Here is a 25,184-nt window from a genome sequence, read left to right as displayed (position 1 = left end):
TTAACAAGTGCACTGAGGGACTGTGACCCCAGTGAAAGGAGGGGGAACGGCCATTCTGCACATGGGAGTTCGAAGCTAGGGGCCACCTGGTCCAGCTCTTTCTCTGGGGCTCCAAGAGGTCTGTGTTGCCCCCAAAATTGGATGCACAATGTTCTGAGCCCCGGAGTGCTAGGTGCCAGGGAGAAGATCCAGGGTTTTATCAGAGAGGACAAGGGACCTGCCACAGAGCACATAGCCACAGAGAGGCACAGCCTGGCCTGGCAGAGGGGTCCCCACGCTCACGCATCAGCAGAGGCCCCCCTCTTCCAGCCAGCCCAGGCTTGACCCCAATTTACCTGAGAGATGCAAGGAGTTGCTGTCTTCAAAACCAAACTCTCCTGCAAAACACAGACGCGGGCATTGAGTCCGAACGCCGGGCCGTCAGCTCGCCGGGGCTGTCCACACTGGCTCTCCCCACGGGAAGGCCAAGGCTGCCCGTGGTCTGGGGGCCCAGGGCTGGGGTCTCAGCCAAGAGGCCGCCCGGCAGCTGCCGGCACCCCCTTCTGACACACGGCACGTTCTGACTGCAGTCACATTGCTTTGTATTTCTGTGGTGCTGATGCTTCCGATGACCCAGTTCCCCCTCAGGACCACGGGAAGTGGAAATGGGACCTTGTCAGGGTGACAAGCGGGCCCCCTCCAGAGTGGGAGAGGAAGGAAAAAGGATGACCAGGCCTTTTCGAGGAAAAAACAGGGAACAGCCACACAAGTCCTGGGCTTGGGGTTGCTTCTTCTCTGCTCAACCCCACCCCACCCCCACCCGGGACCACTCTCCTCAAAGGGGACCCGGAACCAAGGACGTAATCCTCAGCTCTTTCCCTCCGGACCCTACTCCCACCTCCACCCATGCTGACTCCCCTCCTAGCAATGAACCTCCATGTCCCTCTATTTCTCCAAATCCTGCTTCCGAGGTCAAGCCTGCTGTGCATTCCAACTCCACAGCCACCTGGGGATGTCAGTATCTGAATGGGCACACGCACACATCCAGGCTTGCACACACGCCCCGCCCCCCGTGGGCTTGTTCCCAACCCCTCCGTGGGTGAGTCTCATCCTCCCAAAAAGAGCCCATGAGCACCCTGAGGCTAAGGGCCACGTCCTCCGTCCCCCTGCCCACCCACCCCCACCTCCAGGATGCCCAGCAGGAAGGGGGGAGGGGGAAGAACTGGTCCTGATGAGCCTCTCTACCCGCCCCCCACCACCCATTCCCAGCAGCCAGGGCTGGGTTCCAGCTGGATGGACAGAGGGACAGGTGATCAGCAGTCTGTCCCCTCCAGGGCTCCTCTTACCGATGGCCTCTGTCTCCCAGACTGAAACAGAGAAAGAGAGAGAACGCAGAGGTGAGCAAGGGCTGAAGTGGGGCCGCCCACCCTGGGCCCAGCCGATCCCACCCTGCCCCTCCCTGCTGCCCACCCCGCCCCTCAACTCCGGAGACTGGCTCTGCAGTGAGGGCCACAAGCTGGGGACCAGCCGGGCCCTGGAGACCGCTACCGCCTCCTCTCCAGCAGGACACCGGGACAGAGGAATGAGCGGAGACATTTGAGAGGAGGAGAGAGAGGGCTCCCCCTGGATCTCCACGGCCTGCCACGGGACCCAGAGATAACAGGAGACGTGCCATTCTCAACTTTCTAAGTGGGTAAGGCAAGTCTCACTAATTCAGCTTTGTGAACGGAAATGCTAAAGAGCCCTGCCTTAAGAAACCATTAAGAATCGGGTGTCAATAACACATTCATTGTACAATTGCCAGACGGAAGGGTAGAGTTTGAAGGAAAGTTTTGGTTTTTTTTTTAAGTCTTATTTTACTGCTGAGTCATTTTGCCTTTTTTTTTTTTTAATTGTTGAAAAGAAGCAGGGTTGGCATGGTACCCAACGCAGAGTAGATGTTCAATAAACTTCAAATAAATGAATGAATGAAAGGAGGCCATGAATGGAGGGTGTGACTGATGTGGTTTCTATAGCAATGAGTTAGAGATCGGGCTGTGTCAGGTCATGTCCTGGGGCTGCCGCGGGGCGGCCACACGCCTGACATCCCACCTCCCACCCTGCGCTTCCCTCCTATGTCTCTGCTCTCAAAATTCATTTCCTACCCTGTTCAAGACAGGATGTGGCCACACCCAGTCCCCTAGTCGTCAGGATGAGAGAGATTGACTGCCACCCTCCTTCTGGGCTGGAGATGGAGGGGGTGTGGCTAACAGGCCCCAGAAGGGGAAGGGGGGAAGGGGGAGGGGAAGGGGGGAGGGAAGGGGGAGGGGGAGGGGAAGGGAAGAAGAAGAGGAAGGGGGAAAGGGAGGGGGAGAGGAAGGGGGAGAGGAAAGGAGAGGGGGAGGGAGAGGGGAGGGGAAAGGGGAGGAGAAGGGGGAGGGGAAGGGGAAGGGAAGAGGAAGAAGGGGAGGAAGGGGGAAGGGGGAAGGGGGAAGGGGAGGAGGAGGGGAAGGGGGAGAGGAAAGGAGAGAGGGAGGGAGAGGGGAGGGGAAAGGGGAGGAGAAAGGGGAGGAGAAGGGGGAGGGGAAGGGGAAGGGGAAGGGAAGAAGGAGAGGAAGGGGGAAGGGGAGGAGGAGGGGAAGGGGGAGAAGAAAGGAGAGGGGAGGGGAAAGGGGAGGAGAAAGGGGAGGAGAGGGGGACGGGAAGGGGAAGGGAAGAGGAAGAAGGAGAGGAAGGGGGAAGGGGGAAGGGGAGGAGGAGGGGAAGGGGGAGAGGAAAGGAGAGGGGGAGAAGAAAGGAGGAGGGGAAAGGGGAGAAGAAAGGGGAGGAGAAGGGGGAGGGGAAGGGGAAGGGAAGAGGAAGAAGGAGAGGAAGGGGGAAGGGGGAAGGGGAGGAGGAGGGGAAGGGGGAGAGGAAAGGAGAGGGGGAGGAAGAGGGGAGGGGGCTTGCAGCTACACCCTGCCTTCTCTGATCTAGGTGTGGAAGTCTGAGAAAAGCCTGGCACCTCATCACACGGGACCTCTCTCCCACTGCCACACTTCCTGTAAGCACCTGCCACGCCAGGGAGGGTCCCGGTTGGTGGAGTTCCAGATGCATAACAGAATTTGCCTCTTTCCCTCACAGACAGGACAGGGTGGTGGCCGGCAGGACTCTAGTGGAGCAGAGCTTGGGAAATCTCTGCTTCTAGAAGGACATCAGCTGGGGCCTTAGGTGAAGGCAGAAGCTGAGGTCCAGGTCTCAAGGGACCCGTTCATGGCCACACATGTGACCAAGGCCCCAACCCAGGGCTCAGCGGTCCGTGGGTGGTTCTCAGTAAACCACCTGTCTGGAGACTGGCCCCACTGTCTCTCCCGCCCAACCCCCTGCTCGGTGCCCTCAGCTTGCCACCCGGCTTCTCTTGACACAGGGGTGCCGTGGAGGGCCAGGGTCTGGCTCTAGACTCTTCCTGGGTCACTGTTCTAACCAGACACCTGCCATCTCTGGGAGTCTGCAGGCCTCAGCTGAAGGCAGAATTCGGCCTGGAGAGCCCACCAGTCTCACAGCCAAAGGGGAGACCTGGTCTCAGACTGCTTCCCAGAGATGCGGTCAGTAAGGCCTCGTGCCTACGGGCAGAGCGCTGCCCAGTCCCCGCTCCGTCTCCCTGCACCCGGAGTCACAAAGCCCACCCACAGCCCACCCTAAGGACCCCCTACATCAGCATGGGGCCCCTAAATATCTCCAGAGCACTTGGTAAACCACCCCCCAGAGACCTCAAACACAGACACGCCCCAAACTGAGCACTTTACAACTCTGTGCCCACCCAGCCCTTCCTGGCAGGGAGGGTGCCGTCACACACCGCTCGGCCAAGCCGGCAGCTCCCGTGTGCCCGCTCTCCTCTCACAGGCAGCCCGGGAGCTCCCCCGGGGACAGGACCCCTGGCCTTTCCTCTCCTGAGCCCTCATCGCTGCCTGAGGACAGCGAGGACCCAGAACACGCTTCGCTTACTGCTCACAAGTGTGCCTGACCCGCTGTGGGGGTTGGGGCCCCATGCGAGTGTGGACTTGGGAGGACATCATGTGTCCAGCTGCCTGGGGTGTCTCATTGTGTGTCTCCCTGGGTCCCTGAGCTTCTCTATGAGTGACAATGATAATAAGATCAGCTAACAATTACCACCGAACAAACATTAAAACGTGCCCCGGCCTGCACTGAGTGACTCCCACGTGCACCACGGTCCCCAGTGACCACACCCGGTTCCTATCTGACAGACCAGGGAAGAGGGGACAGAGGAGGAAATGCCCTGCTCAAGGCCCGCAGCTGGGTGAGTGATGGAGGTCACGGGTGAGAGCCCAGCCTTGCCCCACCCATCACGATGGTCCCCAAGTGGACCTGGGAGTCAGGTCTGAGGGAGGCCTCCGTGACCCTGTGTGCAGGTCTGTGGTTTTATCCCCCATGCCCACGCCGGTATGCCAACTCCAGAGCAGGGAATACCTATCTGCCCGCAGGGCACCCAGCATCCCTGGTACCTGTGTCCCAGGATGGTCTGGGCCCCGAGCGCAGGGAGTGGGCTGGACTGAGCGTGGCCTGAAGAGGCCCCGGGGCAAACCCACCTTGGTCTGGATCGAAGACTTGGAAGAATTTGGGGCAGCTGACGATGACAGTCTCGCCCACGTGGGCGGGCTTCCAGCACGTGAGATTGTCCCACATCCCAGGGCAGCCTGTGGGGGAGACAGCCATGAGAGCCAGGCCCTGGCAGTGAGCACCCCTCCGTGGCCTGATCACCTCGGTTCCCCTGACACGGTCCCTAAGGCCCAGCGCCATGGGCTTGGGGGAGGGGGCGATGGGATGGGAGCTCACCAGGGAGAGGACCTAGATGAGGGGACCCCGCGGGCCCCGCTTCCGGGTGGGCAGAGGAAGGGCACAGGATGGCGTGATCAAGGCAGAGGCGAAGGAGGAAGAGGAGCAGCGGTGGGATTCCGCCAGTTCTCACAGGTTCGGCAGAACCGATCCCTAATTTTTTTGTTGACTCCGGCAAACCGGCTGTTAAAATGGCACCTGTGATCAGGGTTCTCTCTGAGGTGGGCGCCTGGACAGCCGCCCAAGGTGGAAATCACAAATTGACATTCCTTACTCTTTTTTTAACATTCATCTGCACAACAGCACATTCTGATCGTCCGTTGTAACATTCATTCCGTCCATAGGTAAAAAAAAAAATTGCAAGTGAGGACGCCAATCAAGAAGTAATATAGAAATATCTTAAAGAACAGTTTTGTTGTTTTCTGTCGGGTATTATTTAATGTTTTTTTCATTAATATTTTAAAGCTCTTTCTTATAACATAATCTAGTTTTGTGTACCTCCTTTTTTGTTCTTATTTAAGTATTAAATGCATGAAATAATAAACTACCTTTTGGTATTTCATTTTTTTATATATACTTAAAATGGTCATTAGGGCAGAGAACCGGCTGTTAAATTATTTGGGGTCTATACACATGGGCTGTGGAGAGGACTCCCTGCCAGGTAAAGGACAGCCAGCAGGTGACAGGCAGTGCCCCGTCCCCAGGGCTACCGTGAGGACTAATAACTTCACACATGAAAAGCTCCCGGCGGAGCACCAAGCTCACTCAGGGCGCATCCCCTACTGTTGTCATGAATTTCACGATGCCGATTAGGAGTCCCTGGAAATCGTTCTCCTGCAAGAAGCCCGGCAGGAAGATGGACCCGAGCAGCAGAGGGCTCAGAATTGAGCCCGGGCCGGCGCTGGGCAGGGCGGGGCCCGGGACAGGCCACATGAGCCCACGGCCTCTCTGCGGGGGTCCAGGACCACTCAGACTGCTTGGACAGAAGTGGTCTGTCTCAGAACTGAGAGCTGGCTACTTGGAGGTCCCGCCCAGTCACAGTAACCTGTAGCACTCTGCTCCTGGAATGACTGAGTTTGGGAACCCGGAACACCACAGAAAGCTCTGAGGACAGAAAATCAACAAGTCAAAGATGCTGGGGGCCACATGATAGGGGCCGTGTCCCAGGTGTCACAGCAACAAGCCAGTCACCGATGGCTCCTGCCCACTCACCCAGCAGGACTCCAGACCGCACACACTTTGTTGTGACATCAGGTCCTTAAAAGGGACCCAGCAGCACATCGTTGGCTGCCGTGATCTGCGTTGAGCATGGAGCAGCAGGGTCACATCTGGTCCATGTCCCAGCAGCCCCGTTCACAGATGTTCCCTTAACATGGAACCTGGGACCCTGGCACAGCCAGCGTCTAGTGTCAGCTGATGTTCCTGAGGTCCCAGGGCACGTGAGATGGAGGTGAACAGTCAGGAGGACTCAGGGACAGGCAGGGGTGCAGGGCTCAGGCGGGGGCGGCACAAGGAAGAAGTGGCCCCCAGGTGGAGGTCCCAGGCCTGGAGGCAGAGCAGGGGACTCATTCTCTTAACCATCATTCTCTCTTAACAACAATTCTCTCTTAACAACCATTCTCTCTTAACCACCATTCTCTCTTAACAACCATTCTCTCTTAACCACCATTCTCTCTTAACAACCATTCTCTCTTAACCACCATTCTCTCTTAACCATCATTCTCTCTTAACCACCATTTTCTCTTAACCACCATTCTCTCTTAACAACCATTCTCTCTTAACCACCATTCTCTCTTAACAACCATTCTCTCTTACCAACCATTCTCTGAGCCCCGTGTGCCAGGGCCCACCAGGCCCAGGGCTACAGAGGTGGAGCAAACACGTTTGAGAAGTCCGCCTTTGCGGAGCAAGAGAGGGAAAGGGCACAGCCCCCTCAGTTTCTGCACAGCGGCCACGAGACCTGAGATTTGCCTGCTTCTGCTCAGGACTCAATGTATGGCTCTGGCAAGTCTCTACCCATTCCATCCTGACTCAGTTTCCCTGTGTGCACCCTGAGGGCTGGCTACTCTCAACTCTGAGAGACTTGAGCTCCAACCAGGAACAGAGACTCCCCCATTACCCGCTGGTGCCCACGAAGATGCCCGGGGAGGCCGGGGACCTTCCCTGGCCTCACTGCCATCTCCCACGGGGCATCCGTCAAGATTTCCTCGGGGCAGTGAGATAAAGGGCGGGCCTCCCGAGGGGAAGTCCAACCAGAGGAAACGCGGGGAGTGGTGGGCAGAGGGTGCTATCTGTGTCGGGCTTTGGGCCTGGATGAAGGGTCCAGTGAGAAGGCGTAGATTTGAGAAGAAAAGGGAAGAGGGCCTGGCGTCGATGGAAGAAGGAATGCCAACAGCCAGAGAGGAGCTGGCCAGAGGCCGAGGAGGGGTGGCCGGAGACACGAGGAGAACCAGGAGAGGTTCTGCCACAGCAGCCGGGAATGCGTGCTTCGGGGGGGGGGGGGGGGGGGGGTCGAGTGCAGCAGACACTGCTGAGCGGCCCAGAAAGTTCCCTCATCTTCCTGCCCCCGCAGAGGAGGCCGGAAATCAGGACCACTCCGAGTCCCTGGGAGCACTCTGCACTGGACACCCCAAGCCTCCCTATTCACCTCTCCCATCGTCAGAGGCATTCAGGCCAGGGCGAGGGGGGTGGGTGGGAGGGGGATGCCAGCTTGGTGGGAGAATGCCCACTCTCCGGGGCTGCTCCCACTAAGACATCGACACAAAGCAGCCAGGAGAGGCAGCGCCTGGTGACAACAGCAGGGGGTGGGGAGGAAAGACCACTTGGGCCAGCTGAACAGAGAGGACGCAAGAGCCATTAGCTTCGACTGGAACAAAATCAGACGCTAATCTCAGGTTGTCATGGCGACAGTTCTGTCCAGTTCCACGCTGTTCAAACCCCGTGAGACCAGCGGCACCGAAGGGGCTCAGAGAGAGGCGCAGTCGTCCCTTTGAGGAGCCACCTGAGGGGGCGTGGCTGTTGCTAGAACGCGGGGCTCATTCACGGGCACATGGCTGCAATGGCCTGAGTTAGGTCCAGTCCGTGTTTCTGATCTGTGCAAAGCGGACGAGCTGAGAGCCCCGTGTGGGGCGTGTGGGGAGGGCACTGAGGATGCAGCCCGCACCTGGAGGTCAGCGGTTCTCACAGTGTGGACCCCGGACCAGGAACACCACTGGGGACTTGCCATAAATGCAGATGCCCAGGCTCCACCGGGACCCCCCGAGTCAGGAAGTGTGGAGCTGGTGTGTTTTAACAAGCTTTCCAGGAGTGGGGGCACCCCCGCCAGAGTGAGGGTCCCTGCAGACCTCACTCCTCCCTGACGCTGAGTGCCTGTTTAATCTCAGAGAGACAGAAAAGCTGATCTTGCTCCAAGGACGGGGACCCTGGGCCCAGCCCTGGGGCGGTTCCCTCCTCCAGGCCTCTCCTGTCCGTGAGGGTGGGGGTGTGGCTGGGCGCAGGCACTGAGCACCCTGGACTGGTCCCAGAGGCGGGTCAGAATAGCAATAAGCAGGCCTTCTTGTCCTCCTTACAAGCCTCCTTACCCTCCTGCCATGGCCGGCCACTGCAGGCCTCCCTCTTCCACCTTCCCCAGATTCCTGGGACCCCCCAGGATGACCATACTTAACCAGCCTACAAAGGGGAGGCGCGGCTGGACTCCCCCAGGCGGGTGGGCTGCCCGGGGTGTGCAGAGATACCAGAGCGACCAGCCCGGCGGGCAGGGTCTGTGACCTGCGTGCGTCTGGGACCCTCATCAGTGGAGACGCAGGTGCCCACGCACAGGACTCCTTTCTCCTTCTCTCTGGCGCGAGATTTCCGCAGCACAAAGAGCACCCCCGCTGGGGCCGCGGAGCTGGGCCCTGTCCCAGAGCTGGCTCGGCCCCTCCGTGTGACTTGGCCGGTGACTGCTACCTCTGGTCTCAGCCTCTCCGTGTGTCACGTGACCGAACTGGGCTCAGGTTGTCTCAAGTCCCATTGCGCAGTCAGGGCTTTGGAATGAGGGACAAAACCACTAAACACAGCTCCTCATTAACGGTCCCAGTAAACATCTTTAAAACACGCCAAGGGTTTGCAGTCCAAGTCGGAGGCCGGCTTTCACTCTCCGTTGCCGTGCGGAAATGTGTTGCCTCCTCCGCCCGCCTGTTCCTCTCCTCTCCTTCCCCAGCGCGACCCTGTCCCAGGGCTTCTACTCTGAAGGCCACCACACACATTACCCCCCGCTGTTCTCTGGGGGTTGCAGGTCCTGGCATCAGTGAGGAACCAGAATTTAAGGGGTGCAGGTGTCTTCCTGGGAACCCCAACCACAGGCAATGCCACACGGCTGACCTCTAACAGACCAGCACCCTCATCAGATGCACTCGCTTCACCGGGTTTAAGAGATACAGGAAACATGTATATATATATAAATACATAAAAAATGTATTAAAACACTCACAGTCTCTGGAGCAAGCTGACAGATTTTCCTTGGTCATTTTCAAGTGTGTTTCAGGGATGCTGGCTGACCTGTGGCCAGCGTCCTAGGCACAGTGTGTGGGCTTAGGGACAGAAGGGACAAGGCAGGAGCACAGACGGGGAACAGCAGGAGGCCCGGCCTCTCTCAACTCACCCAAGCACAGATTAACATCACGCACAACTGTGGATTCTCAGTTGCACTCAGATTTGGCCCTTGGCCCCCGGCCTGGCTTACCCATATCCCGGGAGCTGTTCTCTGGCCTAAGAACCCTGGTGGAGGATCTTCTCCGGCCAAATCAGTGTTTCCTGAACTTGGATACGCTTTACAATCTCCGACAGGCTTTGAACTCGCACTCTCAACAAGCCCACTGCCCCAGTGCCGATCACTGGTCCGGGGAGGGCATTTTAAATGCTCTCAGTTTCAACACACCACCCAGCGCAACCACCAGCATGAGACAGCCTGCTGCCCGCAGTTCACCGACATGTCCCATCTGAAGCCAAGGATGCCCCAGGGACCCAGCCTGAGGCTTCTCTCGGGCCCCAGCAAACCGTCCGCTGGCCGCTGGTCCACACTGTCCCAGAACAGTGGCACTGACGAGGTGCCCAGAGGCCACCTGCTCTGAAGGCCCCTTGAGCGGGGGCTCCTCCAACCTCAGTTTGCAGGAACCTAGAGGCCACACGCCTGAGCTGAGCTAAGCGGAGCTGGACACTCCGTGGCCTCCCTGTCCCTCTCCCTGCCCCTCTCCTTCGGCTGCACTGGGATAGGGGCCTGGGAGACCCGGCCAAGGAGACCACCGAGGCTGAGGCCTCATGCTATCCTGGCCTTTAGAAACATAAATGCCCTTCAGCCTTCTCATGGCCAAGTAAAGTGCAGGCCTCGGGGGACACAGTGACGGCCCCCCACCCCCAACTCCTCTCTCCAGCCTCATTTCAACTTCCTCTGCCGTAGGATCTCTCATGGCAGGAGGGGGACCTGGGGTGCGGGTGTCTCCTCGCTCCTCTTCTGGGCCCAAAGCAGTGGTGGTTTAAGAACCAGAACTCTGGAACCATCGAGTGCACATCCCGGCTCCACCTTCCTCGTGTGTGACGTACCAGGTCACAGGCGAGCAGCCCAGCCCCTGTGACTCTGCAAAGCCTCGTCTGCTAAGGGCAGGGAGAGCTACCCAGGCCTTGGGGTGCTCAGGTTTAAATGAGCCACACCTTGCCCCCACGTGTGCGTGCGAAGATTTAGATGCCGGTCCCGCTATTTAAGTGCCAGCGGTCCCAGGCCCTGCCCACTGCACTCACGGCTCCCACTCTACCCTCAGCTGGGTCAGTCGTCCCCCACTAGACCTTTCTCTCCTGCCTTCCCACGCCTCTCCATCTGCCCTCTGAAACCCAGATCTGGTCCCCAACCCTTCCTCAGCTCCTCCAGAAAGTCTTTCCAGAATGTCCCAAACTGCACTTGCCGCTCAGAGTATATCACCTTCCGAGGCAGTGCATCCCAGTGGCTGAGGGTACAGACTATCTGAGTACAGGTTCTACTTCTGCCTCTTACTAGACTGTCTCCAAGCTGGGTACATGACCTCCTGTGCCGCAGTTTCCTCGTCTATAAAGCAGGGGTAGTAATAGAGCCTGCCCCCTAGGTAGCTGCAAAGGGAGATAAGCACTAGAGCAGCTCCCGACACATGGTAAATCTGTAATGTAAGTACTGGCTCTGAACAGGATCCATTCCACCTCCTCATTTTAATAGCAGGAAAGGGCCATGGAGGTGGTGGTCCAGCTAGACCCACCGTCTCCTCTTCTTTTCCTCCAAACGTTTGCCTTTTGTCCTGCTTACTTAGGCCTCAGCTCTGTCCCATAGAGCCTCATCCTATGATTCAAAGCAGGGGGATTAGGAAGAGGTGGGGGAAGCTCTCTTCAGATAGGCCATGGGAGGGGCTGTTTCCTCTCTCCTCTGGGCGCCCCGGGTTGGAGGAGAGCTGCTCCCTTGCCTCCAGGAGACCCCTTCACACCCAGCCCTTGTCCATGCCCAGCCTGAATTCCCCTCCCTCCTTGAAGCCCTCCCTGATCCCACCACCTAGACTCACCAGCCCCATAGGAAGCTCCCTCTGGAGTCCCTCCCCCTGGTCTTGCCCTCACTCCACCGGGCTGAACATCTAAAGACTCCGGCTCGTCATGTAATTGGCTCCTGCTTTCTCTTTGGAATAGAAGATCAGATCCACCTGTTGTGGCCAAGTGACGATGTCTGCGGAGCATCCAGACACCTGGAGGTTCCAGCTCATCACACGAGTTAAGACAGTGAGGGGATGGGTGAGTGAGTGAGTGAAATGAGTTCCTCCCACAGGCTTGGGGTCGCTCACCCAAGTTCAGGTTCGAGGGGTGGCCTGTGGTCGGCCTTGACTCACAGGCCTCTGAGGCAGAGCTAGAGGAGGGCCAGGTGGGGTCCTAGGAGACATCGGTGGGGATGCCAGCCTGGTGCAAGTCACCCACTGCTGTCCCCACCTACCTCCAGCATGAGTGGAGAGGGACCAGGACATGCAGACGCCGGCTCCTGGGGCCCTCAGCCAGCCCCTTCCGCTCTCTGGCCCACCCCCACCCACTCCCTCCCTCCAATAAAGAGTCCGGAAACAGGAAGCTACTCCCGCCCCTCACCACCCTCCATCCCCAGCTGCTGCAGGTCCCCAGCCTGGGCTGTTCTCCCCAATCACCCATCCCTCAGTCTCACTGGCTGTCAGGTGCCTACTCGTCCCTGGGCCCTGGCTCAGGGTTTCTCAGCCCAGCCTCTCCTCAGAACTGCCTTAGGAACCTTCAACGTCCGTGGTGACCAGGAGGGATGAGGTTCTGCTGTAACTGGCTTGGGCTGCGGCTGCAGCGCACTTTTCTGAACGCACCCCGGTGACTTGGACGTGCGGCCAGGTTTGAGCACAAGGATGGGATTTAAATACCATCTTCCCCATGAGTCCTTTCTTTCTCTCCTGAGCACACGGAGGGGGGGATCTCCTCCCCAGCACTGGCCTGCCCCGTCCTGGGAGGGCGGCCACCTCAGCTCGTCTCACTCCCGTGTCTTCCGGACCACCCCTGTGGGCGACTCTCCCGTCCTCTCCCAGCCCAGGGCTCCACACACTGTGCGGTAACCCCACCTGCCGCCTCTACCCTTCCCTCCCGCAGGCTTCTAGCTGCCAACCCCAATGCCCCAACACCCAGGCTGCAGGACCCCAATGCCCCCGACACCCAGGCTGCAGGACCCCAGTGCCCCCGACACCCAGGCTGCGGGACCCCAGTGCCCCTGACACCCAGGCTGCGGGACCCCAGTGCCCCCGACACCCAGGCTGCGGGACCCCAGTGCCCCCGACACCCAGGCTGCGGGACCCCAATGCCCCCCCGACGCCCAGGCTGCCCGACCCCAATGCCCCCCCGACACCCAGGCTGCCCGACACCAATGCCCCCCCGACACCCAGGCTGCCCGACCCCAATGCCCCCGACACCCAGGCTGCAGGACCCCAATGCCCCCGACACCCAGGCTGCAGGAACCGTGGCCCTGGGCTGGGCGGCGGCACACCTGCGTTCCAGGTCTGCCTCCGGGCCCCGCCTTCCCATCCCGGAGCCTTAGACCAGATCTTATTTTGGTCTCCTGCAACCCGGCACCTAGTTGGAGCCCCTGCCTCAGTTTCCCAGGCTGGCAGGACCTAGAATCCCCTTGCAGCCTTGGTTATGGCTGAGCCAGGGCTCGGCTGGAGGGCCAGGCCAGGCCAGCACGGCTGGGAGCGGCTCCGTTACCAGCTAATGTTCACTGCCTGGCTGGGGAGCTCGGCCTGGGGGGACCGTTACACATAACTGGGCTGCAGATTAATCAAGTATTTAAACAGATGGTGCTCAGAAGAGCTCCCTGTAAACGGGGAGGATCCGGAGGGAGAACTGAATCCTTCTAGCCTGAGCAGAGAGCCCCGCCCTCCAGCGACTGGAGAGTCTGTGAGGCCTCCCGGGATGTCCTCTCCCCCAAGTCCCCAACTTTCCCACGCTGACCCTCTCCCTGGCCCCGCTGGGAGTCAGGCAGTCAACGAGGCCCTTTCCCGTCAGCCTCGGCATCCCATCTGCACAGTGAGGGAGTCAGGAGAAGGGGGTTACACGGGACCCCCGGTTCTCAGCCAGACAACCATGCCACGGCCTTGGGACATTTGAAAATGCTGCAAGGCATTTTGGGTTGCCACTGGGATCAGGGGAGTCATGGCATCTATTTAATGGGGAGAAGGGAGGCAGCTAAAGTCCTGCAGTGCATGGCCCTTCCAGCAGAGGGGGCAGTGCCCCTCCCCAGGCTAACTGCGGTCCCGGGAAGTACTGCTCAGACAGGTAGGTGGAGGACTGGGCTTCCTGCTGTCGTCCCCTCCTTCTCTGGCTTCTGATGGAGTGAGCAGAGGAGGTGGAAAGGGCCCCGTGTCTCCTGCCTCAGGGTGGCCACATGTTCTCCAGCTTGGGCACCAGCAACCGCTGTGTCCCTGCTGCTTCCAGGCCCAGGCTGCCTGCTAACGAGTTCTCTGACAGCCAGGGTCCTGCCAGCCCAGACCCCAGCTCTGAGCTAATCCCCCTGGGATCAGAGGTGGCCACATCCAGCCACCCAGAACAGACCTTCCCACGGTGAGGCACCCAGGGCAGGCCATCCCCAAGTAGGGCGAACGTAGTGTCACTGCCCAGAACAGGTCCAGGACTCCATCACCCAGAGGGCTTTTTGCAGGACCCAGGACCCAGGACCCATCGCCTCCGCCCTGCTTTACAAGGTGGCTGGATGCGGGAGTCACCGTTCTCTCGGGGCCAGCCCGGCACAGGACGCCCTCCCGGCGGGAGTCGCTGTTCTCGGGGCCAGCCTGGCTGTGCTGGGGACCTGCGCCCTCCCGGCGGGAGTCGCTGTTCTCGGGGCCAGCCCGGCTGTGCTGGGGACCCATGCCCTCCCGGCGCCCGCCTCACCTGCGGAGGAGTCGTTCAAGCCCATCAGTTCGTTCACCCTCTGGATCTTCTCCAGACACAGGGCTTGCTCCTGCTTGAAGATGCAGTTGGAGTGCATGGCAGAGGTCTGCAGGGGACACAGGGATGGGTGGTGAGAGGGAGCAGGGAGGCTCCCCTGTGAGCACCCTTCCCTAAGCCCTGCGGGCTGTGAGGGAGAGGGGACAGAAGCAGGAAGAGGATAATGACACGGAGACTTCAGGGCCAACAGGGGTCCTGACACCCACTCTGTCACAGGTCCCATGAGGGCCCTTCTTTGCCAACTCAGTGTGTGGCCTTGGGTGGATCCCACCCTGGCCCTGGGTCTCAGTTTTTAAGTCTTATAAAAAGACTAGCAGATACATATATAGATAGCACTTTACCACATGCGTGCTTCATTCTGTCATAAACTAGGAGGGTATGAATATGTGTGTGTGTGTGTGTGTGTGTGTGTGTGTGTGTGTGTGTGTATCTCCAGAGTACTACAAAGTAGATGCTCTTTCTGCCACGCCTCATTTACAGAGGTAAACACAGAGATATTAAGTAATTTGCTCAAAGTCACCCAGCTTTAGCACACTGTACAACCAAGACTGGAACATAGGCAGTCTGGTCTCAGAGACCAGGAGACAGCTATTGCACTTTAGGGGAAGAAGCAGAGGCTGGGCAGGAGGAGGGGCTGAGAGCGCTTCCCCTCCCCCTCCCCTGCGGGCTCAGGATGGGGCCACTGGCCAAGGAGTGGCGGCAGCATTCATCGGGGCAATGAACCACTCTCACTTACTCTTGCGCCCTTTTACAAAAGAGGAAACCGAGGCTCAGAGAAGTCAGGACATGCCTGCCCGAAGCCCCTCAGCTGGTTAGTGGCAGAAGCTGGGGTCGAGCACGGGACCAAGTCACTACAGAGCCCACGCATTGCTCTCATGACCGCTGTGTCCCAATGGTGTCAGTAACTCAAAATTTGGAATGGTTCCATAAGGGAGTGTCGGGGAGCGCAGAGGCAGGCACAAGGCGTCTGAGCCACCACGGGCAGTGTTCAATCCGGCCCTGACTGTTCACAGAGGTGCAGATGGCTTCGGGGAGAGGGGCGGGCCTGTCTGTGGTCACACAGGAGGGCAGGGCAGAGGCAGGACATGGATCCGGGACTCTCAGGACAGCTGTAGCCACTGCGGGTCTAAACTCCCCGCTCGGGGCAGGGGCCAAGGCGGGGAGCCCCCCACCGCCCCTGAGCTGGGGGAGGCTCGAGCCTAGAGCAGGCTTCTGAACTCTGAAGCCTGCACAGTTGAGCAGGATACGTTCTGCAAGATTGCCACATGTGTCTCCATTCTCACAGATTTGTAAACTGGGTGCCAATTTCCGATCAAGTCAGTTGAGGGTCCTGAGAATGGGGTACCCTTTCTAATTCACACAGAGGTGCTGGGTAGTCCGGCGGGAATGCTACCAGCTGAGGGCATGCCCAGGACACAGGCTCTCTCGGGTGAGGGCTCAGGTGAGCCTGGGGCTCCAGCTGGCCATGGAGGGGACGGTCCTGGGTCCTTACCAGGGGCAGCAGCAGGAGAGTAGCCAGGACGGCCTGCACGGTGCTGGCGGCCATGATGCTTCTCATCCCGGAAGAGGCTGCGGTTGGCCCGCCGGCCTCCCACTCCGAGCAGCCGCGGAACAGCCACTGAACAGCCGCTGGTCAGCCACGGGCGTCTAGGGGTGGAGAGAGGAAAAGGCGTGAATCCTGGCGAGGAGGGGCAGAGATAGCCTGCCCTTCCCCCGGGCTCCTCCCCACCTGTGGCAAAACCCACAGCCTCTGCAAACACCCACTGAGCACCTGCCCAATGAATGCTAGGACCGGGGGACACGCGGGGAGCACAGTGGCTCAGGCCCCCACTGCACTACTGGGGTGGTCCGGATGGCTTTCTCCTCTGCGGCAGACGACTGCCTCCCCAAATCTCCCTCGACAACAACAGTTTATCTGTCACATGTGTGCCCACCGGGGAGGGCATTTCCCTGTCCCTGTGGCTCTCAGGTGAGGCCATCTGAAGAAGTCCCCACTTATGGAATGGGGGTGGCAGTGTCATCTGCCACTTGTCCATGAGGCGTCCCATGCTGCCCTCTTCTGCTCCTGCATCCTTCCCAGCCACCGGACACCACTGGGCTTTGACAGGGCAGCAAGGATGGGAGCTGAGGGGCGGGGAGCGACACTCGGAAGAGAACCAGATGATTGGGGGAGCTTTTCGAGCCGCCACCACCGCCCCACCCCGGCCCCAGACCACAACAAAAAAGACCTGCGCTCCTAACGTGCTCACTCACAGGCGGCCGCTTGGCTCCGGCCGCTGAGCCTGGGCCCCTCACAGACAGAGCCCCCTTCACCCACCTCAGCCCACTGGGCCCCTGGGCAGCCTTCACCTCCACGACCTGCAGAGATGCCGATGGCTGAGTGGGGGCCTCAGAGCTGCAGGAGCCCCGAGGTCCTCGAGGGTGGAGGTCACGGGTGGGGACACCAGGGTGTGGGAGCCGAGCGCAGAGGCGGTGGGAGCCCCAGCACATGCCCAGGGGATGGGTCTGGTCTGCTAGAACTGCCCACTAGCACGTGTCCCCAGGATCCGGTGATCCCGCGCCTGGAGGTCGACCCTGGGGAAGTATGTGCACCCCTGGAGGTCGACCCTGGGGAAGTATGTGCACCCCAGATCCCGCGCCTGGAGGTCGACCCTGGGGAAGTATGTGCACCCGTACAAAAGGAGGCGGAGGCGAGGATGCTCCCTGCAGCGTCATTTAAAAGAGCGGCAACAGCAGCAAACACTGGGCAACAAGGCGTCCAGCAGGGAGGTGCTGCTTCTAGGCCCCGGCATGGCCGTACAATGACATACTACACAGTGATTTAACAATTACTTTTATCGCTATTAAATCATTTACAGGTTGGACTAGGCCCATGTCAGGGTCACCACTAACTCACAGGTGCCTGGCTTGGGAGGCATGGCTGCCTCCTGACCACTAGTCTGGACTCTGGTGCTCTCGAGGGCCAGCAGGTGACAACAGCAAGGAAGCTGTCTGTGCATTGAGGATGGCTGGCTGGTTTCTGATTCACTCTCTCTCTCTCTCTCTCTCACCACACACACACACACACACACACACACACACACAAATACACAGGTCCACAGAGAAGATCATAAAGACCTGTCAGAGACAAAGAGAGACATTTATTCCCCAGGGCACCAGCTTGAACGCACCAATACAAACAGCCATGTGTGGAATCCACAAAGGAGGAGATTCCTTTAGGGGCTGACAGACAACTACACACACACACACACACACACACACACACTCCTTCCCAGCAGTGCAGAAACACGCTCACAGAACAAAGATGTATGCAGACGAATCACACCGCAACTGAGGTATTCAGGTGTGTTTAACAGACTCTTGACGTATGTAATCATACACACACTTAGACACGCTTGTTATGCAAAGGCACTCGGCTATATACAGAGACAAGGAGGCCTATCTGGATTCAGATGCAGGCGCAGGGGCACAGACATACACACACACACACACACACACACACACCTGTGCATGTGCACACACACATGCTCACCCCTCAGTCCCGCCGCTCTGGACTGAAGACACGCCGGAGCGGACGCCCCAGCCCAACCACCCCAGTCCCGGCTCGGTCAGCGCGCTGCTTAGGCAATGACAGGAGCCAGGGGCCAGGTGTGGCCCCAGCCCGGGGACACAGGACGGACGGGTTAGACTCAGGCCTGTGCATTCTCCCTATTGTCCTCTCTCTTTTTTGTTCAGATGTAATTGCTATTGAGCGTTATATTACATGGTTTCAAGTGTGTGACACAATGATTCAATATTTTGCAAAATATATTGCGAAACGACTGCCACAATAAGAAGTCTGGTGAACACCGGTCACCATAGTTACAAATTTCCTTCTCTTGTGAGGCGGACTTTTACGATCTCTTCTCTGAGCCCACTGTTGCCTCGTTGTTTACCCTCCCCCACTGCTGTCTACCCCCCGCCCAACTGGACACAGACACACCGGCGAGAGAGACCCTGGAAGCCCCCAAGCCCGGACCGTCCCACTCCCCCACCTCAGCTGGGGACCCCAGGGGTCACCTCCTCAGCCTCCAGGCACCTTGCTGCACAGCGCTCAGAGTGTGCGATATTAGGCCACCTGCCCCAAATTTGGTACTCCCCTGGGCCACCCAAATGGCTCTTCTGCCCTTAGGTGCAACCCCGGGGTTTGCCACCCACAGCTCTGTCAGCTGCCCCTGTCCTTTGTCCTGTCCTGGCCTGGCCGACCCCCTCCGCTGCCTCCCTCAAGCTGCCAATGACCTTGCAGGACAGGGCCTGGCTCCTGCAGCCTGGGGTGGACTCTCCCTTCCTTCACGATGCATGCAGGACCCTTCCGGATGCATACAGGACCCTTCGGGGTGCACACAGGACCCTTCCGGGTGCACGCAGGACCCTTCCGGGTGCACACAGGACCCTTCTAGGTGCACACAGGACCCTTCCGGATGCACACAGGACCCTTCCGGGTGCACACAGGACCCTTCTAGGTGCACACAGGACCCTTCCGGATGCACACAGGACCCTTCCGGGTGCACACAGGACCCTTCTAGGTGCACACAGGACCCTTCCGGGTGCACGCAGGACCCTTCCGGGTGCACACAGGACCCTTCCGGGTGCACACAGGACCCTTCCAGATGCATACAGGACCCTTCCGGGTGCACACAGGACCCTTCTGGCCGAGCCACACAAGTGGCTCAGGATGACCTCATCACCGATATTCCCAGGGTCTCTCTCTTGGGTCCAGGCTCTGCTGGGGCAACGTTGCAGCTCATCTGAGGGCAATAAACTCTTATCTTCTGGCATTTACTGTGGTGGACTTAGGGACCATTTGGCTGGAGTTTTTAGCCTTGGGGTCTCAAGCAAGCCGCTTAGCTCTTCAGTGCTTCCATCTGACTATCTGTAAAGTGAGAGTAATAGTAACACCTATCTCATAGATAGGACTGTGAGGCACCCACAGATTTATGTAAGTAAAACAGCGGGGTATGCGGTACAGCCTGGCTCCCGGTGCGGGAGTGCGCACGCTGACTACTATTATCGTCATTGGGCCGCTTGCATTCAGGCTTTCGCATTGTGTCACACTCAAAATGGGAACAGCAGGCCAGCTGCACCTTTCTCTACTAATGACTGACACGCTTCCAAGCAATAAATATGCATTAACTCATTTCACTTGCCCGAACCTATGAAGTAGTGACTACTGTTATTCCATAGCCGATGTGACTGAGGTACAGAGAGGCTAAGCAGTTTCCTTGAGGTCACACAGCAAATATGTGGTAGCGTTGGGAAGTGAAACCCAAGCCACCCGGCTCCGAAACTGGTGCGCTCCATCCCTATGTTCCCGCCAGCCTCTGCTACTGCCGAACGGAAGGTGAGCCCAGAACCCACTGGTCCCCCCCCCCCCCCCGCAGCGGTCCCTCTGACACTCTTGGGGACTCGGTCAGGCCCTCTGCTACCCTCTGCCCATACTTCTCTATCTAAAGAACCATCCAGGGGGAGATTTAACCATAAACATAGCACTTCACACCTGAGATGGACATTAAAGGCCACTTCCCTGGGGTACTGAGTTACCTTTGGGGACAGAGACAAGAGAAGGGAAGACACTTCCTAAGGTCACACCGAGGACAGTCGTGGACCGCTGCCTGGCAGGAATGAGGCGTGACAGATCCCTGGGCCAGAGTGGAGTCTGCTGCCCCTTCCAGGCTCAGGAAGGCCCGCCCTTCGCAGGCCCCCCAGCCCCATGGCAGACCAGACAGGAGGGGCCGAGAGCAGCGAGTCCTCGACGAGGCTGTGCAGGCATGCAGGAAGATATGTCAGCCGTCAGCACACCGGAGCCTGCGTGACTCACTGGGCTCCCACCTTTCCACATGGAGTGGGAGAGGACTCGGAGACCCTCTACCATCCTCCCACTGCCCGACACCCTGCAGGACCCTGCCTGCAGCACCCAGATCCTTGGATGGGGTGTTCACACCTCTCCAGCGGCTGGTCCAGGCCCCCGAGGGGCGAAACCTGACATCTTCCCCGTCTCTCCAGGTCCTGCTTTGCTTCATGGAAGCCCCACAGCGGGAGGGCAGCACCCCCCTTTTTGTGGGGACACACAGCCTTGGGGCCCTCCCCTGCCCTCATGGGGCTGGGGCCCTCTGGGCCAGCTCCTGCTGGACTCCTCTGGCTGCCTGGCATCCCTCCCCAGCACCGGGCAGTGTCAAGCCCGGGCGCCAGGCAGAAGAGGACCCAGGAGAGGTGGGTCACTGGCCTCTCTTGCTCTCCCCACGCTCTCTTGATTAATAAAACCTAAGCACACCCCTCCCCCCAAGCCCTCCTCTCCCTCTCAGTGTAGCGAGGCAAGGGGCGAAGCTGAAAGATGAAACACTGCCCCCACCCTCTCAAAGGGGAAGGAAGAGGGGCACCCCCCCCCCCGGAACCCCTTCCTCCTGCAAAGGGCAGAGCTGAGAAAGGGCAGAGCCCAGCACCGGGGAGAGGCGTGTCCTGACAATTGCAGAATCCATCATAAATGCCATGCTTCTCTTCGGTACTCACACCTTCCACTTTCAGAGCATGGCCACCGGGGTCCCGTGCCCAGCAGGTGACAGAAGCCAGATTCCCAGAAGGGACTCCAGCAACGATCTCACCCAAGCTCTGCATTCAACATGTGGGGAACCCGGGCTCAGGGCAGGAAGGGCAGGGCGCAGCACACATGTGGCGTTTCCCCTTTTCACTGCCAAGGGCTTGGGTCCCAGGAATCCAGGAGACTTTCCCAAGGCCCTGCTGCAAAGCCTTTTCACACTGGGTGGTCCAGGCTCATCTCTTGGCCTGGAGGGGGTCTGGGCGGTCCCTGCCAGGGAGAGCCCCCCCTGGACCATGCAAGAGGGAGGAGAGGAGGGAGAGGAGGAAGCAGAAGATAAATGGAAAAGAGGGGGAAAGAGCAAGGCAAGAAAGACATAGTGGAAGGCTAGGGGAGGTGTGGAGGAGGGAGAGGGGGAGAGGCAGTGGAACCAGGGGCAGGCACCTGTCCACTGGTGTTTACGGAGCCCCTCCCGGCACAGGGTGTGGCTTAGGGACAGGTGACCCCTCTGAACCAGCAGCCTCTGCTCAGAGGCCCAGCTCTGAGGCCCTCAGCACTTGGCACAGAAAGGGCAGGTGGTGGGGGCCCAGAAAACTCTGATGAGTGCCTGGTGGATGTGTTTGGGAAGGTGACCTGTGAGCGTGGAGGGGCACAGAGAGGTATCAGGAGGTGGGGTGGACAAGAGGGCAGACGGCCGTGGACACCCCAGGGACACTGCAGCCTTGTTCCATGGAGCAGGAAGAGTTCTAAGCAGGGGAGTAAAGTGACCAGCTTCCCGGTTAGGGGTTATTGCTCAGAAGGCTGGGGAGCTCAATGGGAGGGAAAGCGCAGGCAGAAGCCACACGGGGGATTTTTTCTGGATTCAGGGGAATAATGGGGCCTGGGTGGGGAAGGGCCGCTGGAACGGAAAAAGAGATGGAGCATGGAGATGGGAGAGGACAGTCTCTGGCCCAGCCCCCGGGAAAATGCAGGGAGGAAATGGCAGGTGGGGACAGAAGGAATAGGAAGACACCAGGGGCAGGCCCTGGCTCACCACACAGCCTGAAGTCAGAAGCTGGGAAGTTCAGAGATATCTATAGAGGAGCTTATATCTTCACCCTCACCAACCCCCTGCTGTGCCCATTCGCCAGGGGGGAAAGGTAAGAACAGTTAAAGCAATGCTTGGAGCTGAAATGAGAGCATTCAGGTATTTCTCAAAGTCAACCTGACCTCCTACCACTGCCTCCAGGAAACCCACCCTGACTGCACCTGCCTCTACTGACCTCACCCTTCTCTGTGAACCACCCGTCCCTCACTCCTGCTGGGGCTGTTTCACGTCTCATCCTGCCCATTGTGAAGTTTCAAGTCTCATCTGGAAACAAGGGACCTGTCCAGATTTCCCTGTGGTCTCCCTCCTGGTGGAGGTGGGCACAGACCTGGGCACAGAGGGTGATGGAAAAGGAGGCTCCAGGGAACTCCAGGGATGTGATGTTTTGTTTTCAGTCACGACTGTGGTCTCCAGGTGTGGTGTCCTTCGAGTGGGACACTTATCACACAGACATATCAGAGGCCTGTCTGGGGTGGGGTGCTCAGGCCAGGCGGGGAGCCCCAGCTGGCACTGGCCCACTGAGCAGAAGGGCCCTCTGAGCTCCACACAGAGAGGGCAGCTCCAGCTCTCAGCACTCAGCCCCTCCGTGCTCCTACCTCCTAAGCCACCTCTCACCTTACAGCCCAGGTCTTGGCAAACCCCTGAGGCGGATCAGATCCAGCCTGCCACCTATTTTTGGACAGGCAGTGTGAGCCAAGAATGGTTTTTACATTTTTAAATGGTCAGGAAAAAAAATGTAAAGACTCCTTTTTCATGACACACGAAAACTGTATGCAATCCAAATCTCCGTGTCCATAAATAAAGCTTATCAGGACACAGCGATGCCGATCTGTTTCCACACTGTCTGTGGCTCCTTTTACGCTACAGCAGCAGAGTGGAGGGGCTGCCACAGCGAACGGCCAGCCGGCCAAAAACACTGACAACCTGGCCCTTTGCAGAAAGGTCGCCATCCCTCGTCCTCATCTCATGCAACACAGGCACTTCTTGCATTCAGTTCAACGTGCACATGGATTGGCACTGAGGAGGGCTCTCGTGACATCCTTGGGCAAACGCCCGGGTCCCAGGTACCCCTGGATCTGTGCGAGGTGTGTGTCCCGGTGCCTGTCTGTCTTTCCGCTGTCGCATGGTTCGCCCCAGCTCTCTGCCCGGCACCATGGGAAGCCCACATCCCTCCCCGGCTATGTGTCACTCCTTTGTGTGTCACTGTGGGGGTGGCTGTCACCATGTGCCTCTGACGGCATCCGGGGCTCGTCACAAACACGGCCAAGGAGTTGCCTGCATGTTGGCCGGCAGCTGGACCACTAGGCCCAGCAGCTCAGACCCTGTTCAGCGGTGACCGAACCTCTTCTAGTCCTACCTGAGTAGAAACGCCCCCAGGTGGCCCCTGTTTGGGGCATCACTCATGTTCACATACCTCCCTGACAAGAAACCCACTGTCACCCAGGTGTGTGTAGGCTTCGCGCTGGTACTGAGCGGAGCGGAGCTGGGCCTTGGCTCTGCCCTCTGGCAGACAGCACAAGGTGTCTGTCCTCTACCTAATCGGGGGCCAGCCGCTGGTCAGTGAAATCTTCCTCCCAGGGAGGCCAGACACCTGGGAGACCTGAGCCATGTGCCCGGGAGGAAGGCCTTATCTCCTGTCTTTCCAGCCTCATGGTTGCATAAGCTGATGGTAAACACCACTGTTGTGGGTTTGTTTATCCAGCACAAACTGAGAGAGTATTCCAAAGTAGGGACGTGGCAGAGAGGGTGGACGCAGGAGAACAAAACGGGCTCTGAAGCTTTCGCCAGTCAACCCCCTGCCAGCCTTGAGCCTGATTAATCCTTGGGATACAGAGAAAGGTCCTTCCAGAGATTCCCCACAGATGCCTGCCCTCCCTGTGAACAGGGGCAGACAGACTCTGGGGTCCTGTCCCCGACACAGAACCAGGATGAGCTGCCCACTGGCGGAGGAAGGTGTGGGCCGCCTGCCTGCTCACCCCACACACACTTGTTGATGGATTGGTTGGAAGATCTGGCCCAGGGCCTGCCCAGTGTCTTCTGTCTCTAATTTATACATTCAAATTTCGGCTTGTGTCCAGACTGGCGCCTCTGGCTCTACCCAAGGTCACCGGGAAGCAGGGGCTGGATTTACTTTGTAATTGTGGGCCCAACCCCACCTGCGCTGGGCACCAAACTCAGATTAGGGCCTCTTGGTAAAACCTGGGTGCTGCTGCTTCCCCCCACAAGGTTCAAACAGGGTTTCATCCCCTTCGGAAGCCCACAGCCACCCAAATGCCTCTGGTCTGACCTTCAGGACGCTTACCTGTATCTGCCCAAGTAGCCCCCCACAGACTCTGAAGCCCTGTCCATCCCAAGACCCCACACACACACACACACACACATACACACTGGGCTGCTCACAGGAAAAGCCAAATGCCTGTCTCCTTTTTCTGAGTTTTTTTTTTCAAGGAGGTGGCTTTGCGGACATTGTGAGGCTGGAGGAGGTAGAGAAAGGGGAAGCGACGCACTTGCATACATGTGGGCTGGAGCCCAAGCACTAGCAGGGGTCTACCACACTACCCCAGCATCTTCCAAAGGGGGTCTGAGCTCCTTCCGGGGGTGAGGCTCCAATCCCCAGCTCCACCTGAAATACAATCAGCTTCTGGCTGGGCTCCCTTCTGAGCGTCTAGCTCCATCCATTGGCACCCTGGCTCCTTTGATGCCCCAGCCCAACGATGTACCGCCAGGATGTGCCCCCCTCCTTCTGCAGCTGCCGCAGGAACCAGCGCCTTTAAGGCAGCCGGCAGGGGTCTCAGACCCGCCCGCTTAGGCCTCCGAGGCAGGTGTATTTCTCCCACAGGCCCCCGGGGGGCGTTTCCTCGCGGGACCACCAAAACCATCCTGACCCCAACCCCTCCACGCTGCGGGAAACCGAGAGACGACGCTCGTTGGAATAATCCCGAATGTGTCACCATGGGGGACATTCTACGCTGGCCCCTACCCCACTTCCTACCGACCACATCACTTGCTCACCCTTCAAACCTCCTGAGGCACCCGGGGACCCTCCAGCGTCACCTTCCCAATTCGCGTAGGCGCGGCCGAGTGCCTTGGGAGTAGAGGGACAAGTCCGTGTGGGTCGCTCTGGGTCTCTGGCCGCAGTGCATTCCCAGCTTCTCTGGTCCTGCCTTCTGGCACCGGAAGGGGCGCGAGGTAGCTAGGCCGACCCCACCCCCTAAGGACTTCAGGGATCGGTCGCCTCCAGCACGAACC

General features: G+C 58.9%; 1 protein-coding gene across 4 annotated transcripts in view; it reads right to left on the bottom strand.

Annotated features, from left to right (window-relative positions):
- Window positions 1-25,184, bottom strand: part of ADCYAP1R1 (ADCYAP receptor type I) — a 58,172-nt gene that overhangs the window by 32,603 nt on the left and 385 nt on the right. For all 4 annotated transcript variants that reach the window (XM_066238867.1, XM_066238866.1, XM_066238868.1 and 1 more), the window contains exons 2-6: window positions 15,770-15,924; window positions 14,221-14,326; window positions 4,545-4,652; window positions 1,326-1,346; window positions 336-377 (exon numbers count right to left, since the gene is read on the bottom strand). In XM_066238867.1, the coding sequence (XP_066094964.1) occupies window positions 336-377; window positions 1,326-1,346; window positions 4,545-4,652; window positions 14,221-14,326; window positions 15,770-15,835 (343 nt within the window). In that variant the 5' untranslated portion in view covers window positions 15,836-15,924. The remainder of the gene's footprint in view (window positions 1-335; window positions 378-1,325; window positions 1,347-4,544; window positions 4,653-14,220; window positions 14,327-15,769; window positions 15,925-25,184) is intronic.

This window comes from Saccopteryx bilineata, chromosome 7 (genome assembly GCF_036850765.1).
Source record: "Saccopteryx bilineata isolate mSacBil1 chromosome 7, mSacBil1_pri_phased_curated, whole genome shotgun sequence".
Taxonomy (NCBI): domain Eukaryota; kingdom Metazoa; phylum Chordata; class Mammalia; order Chiroptera; family Emballonuridae; genus Saccopteryx; species Saccopteryx bilineata.
This window is presented reverse-complemented; position numbering and strand designations above follow the sequence as displayed.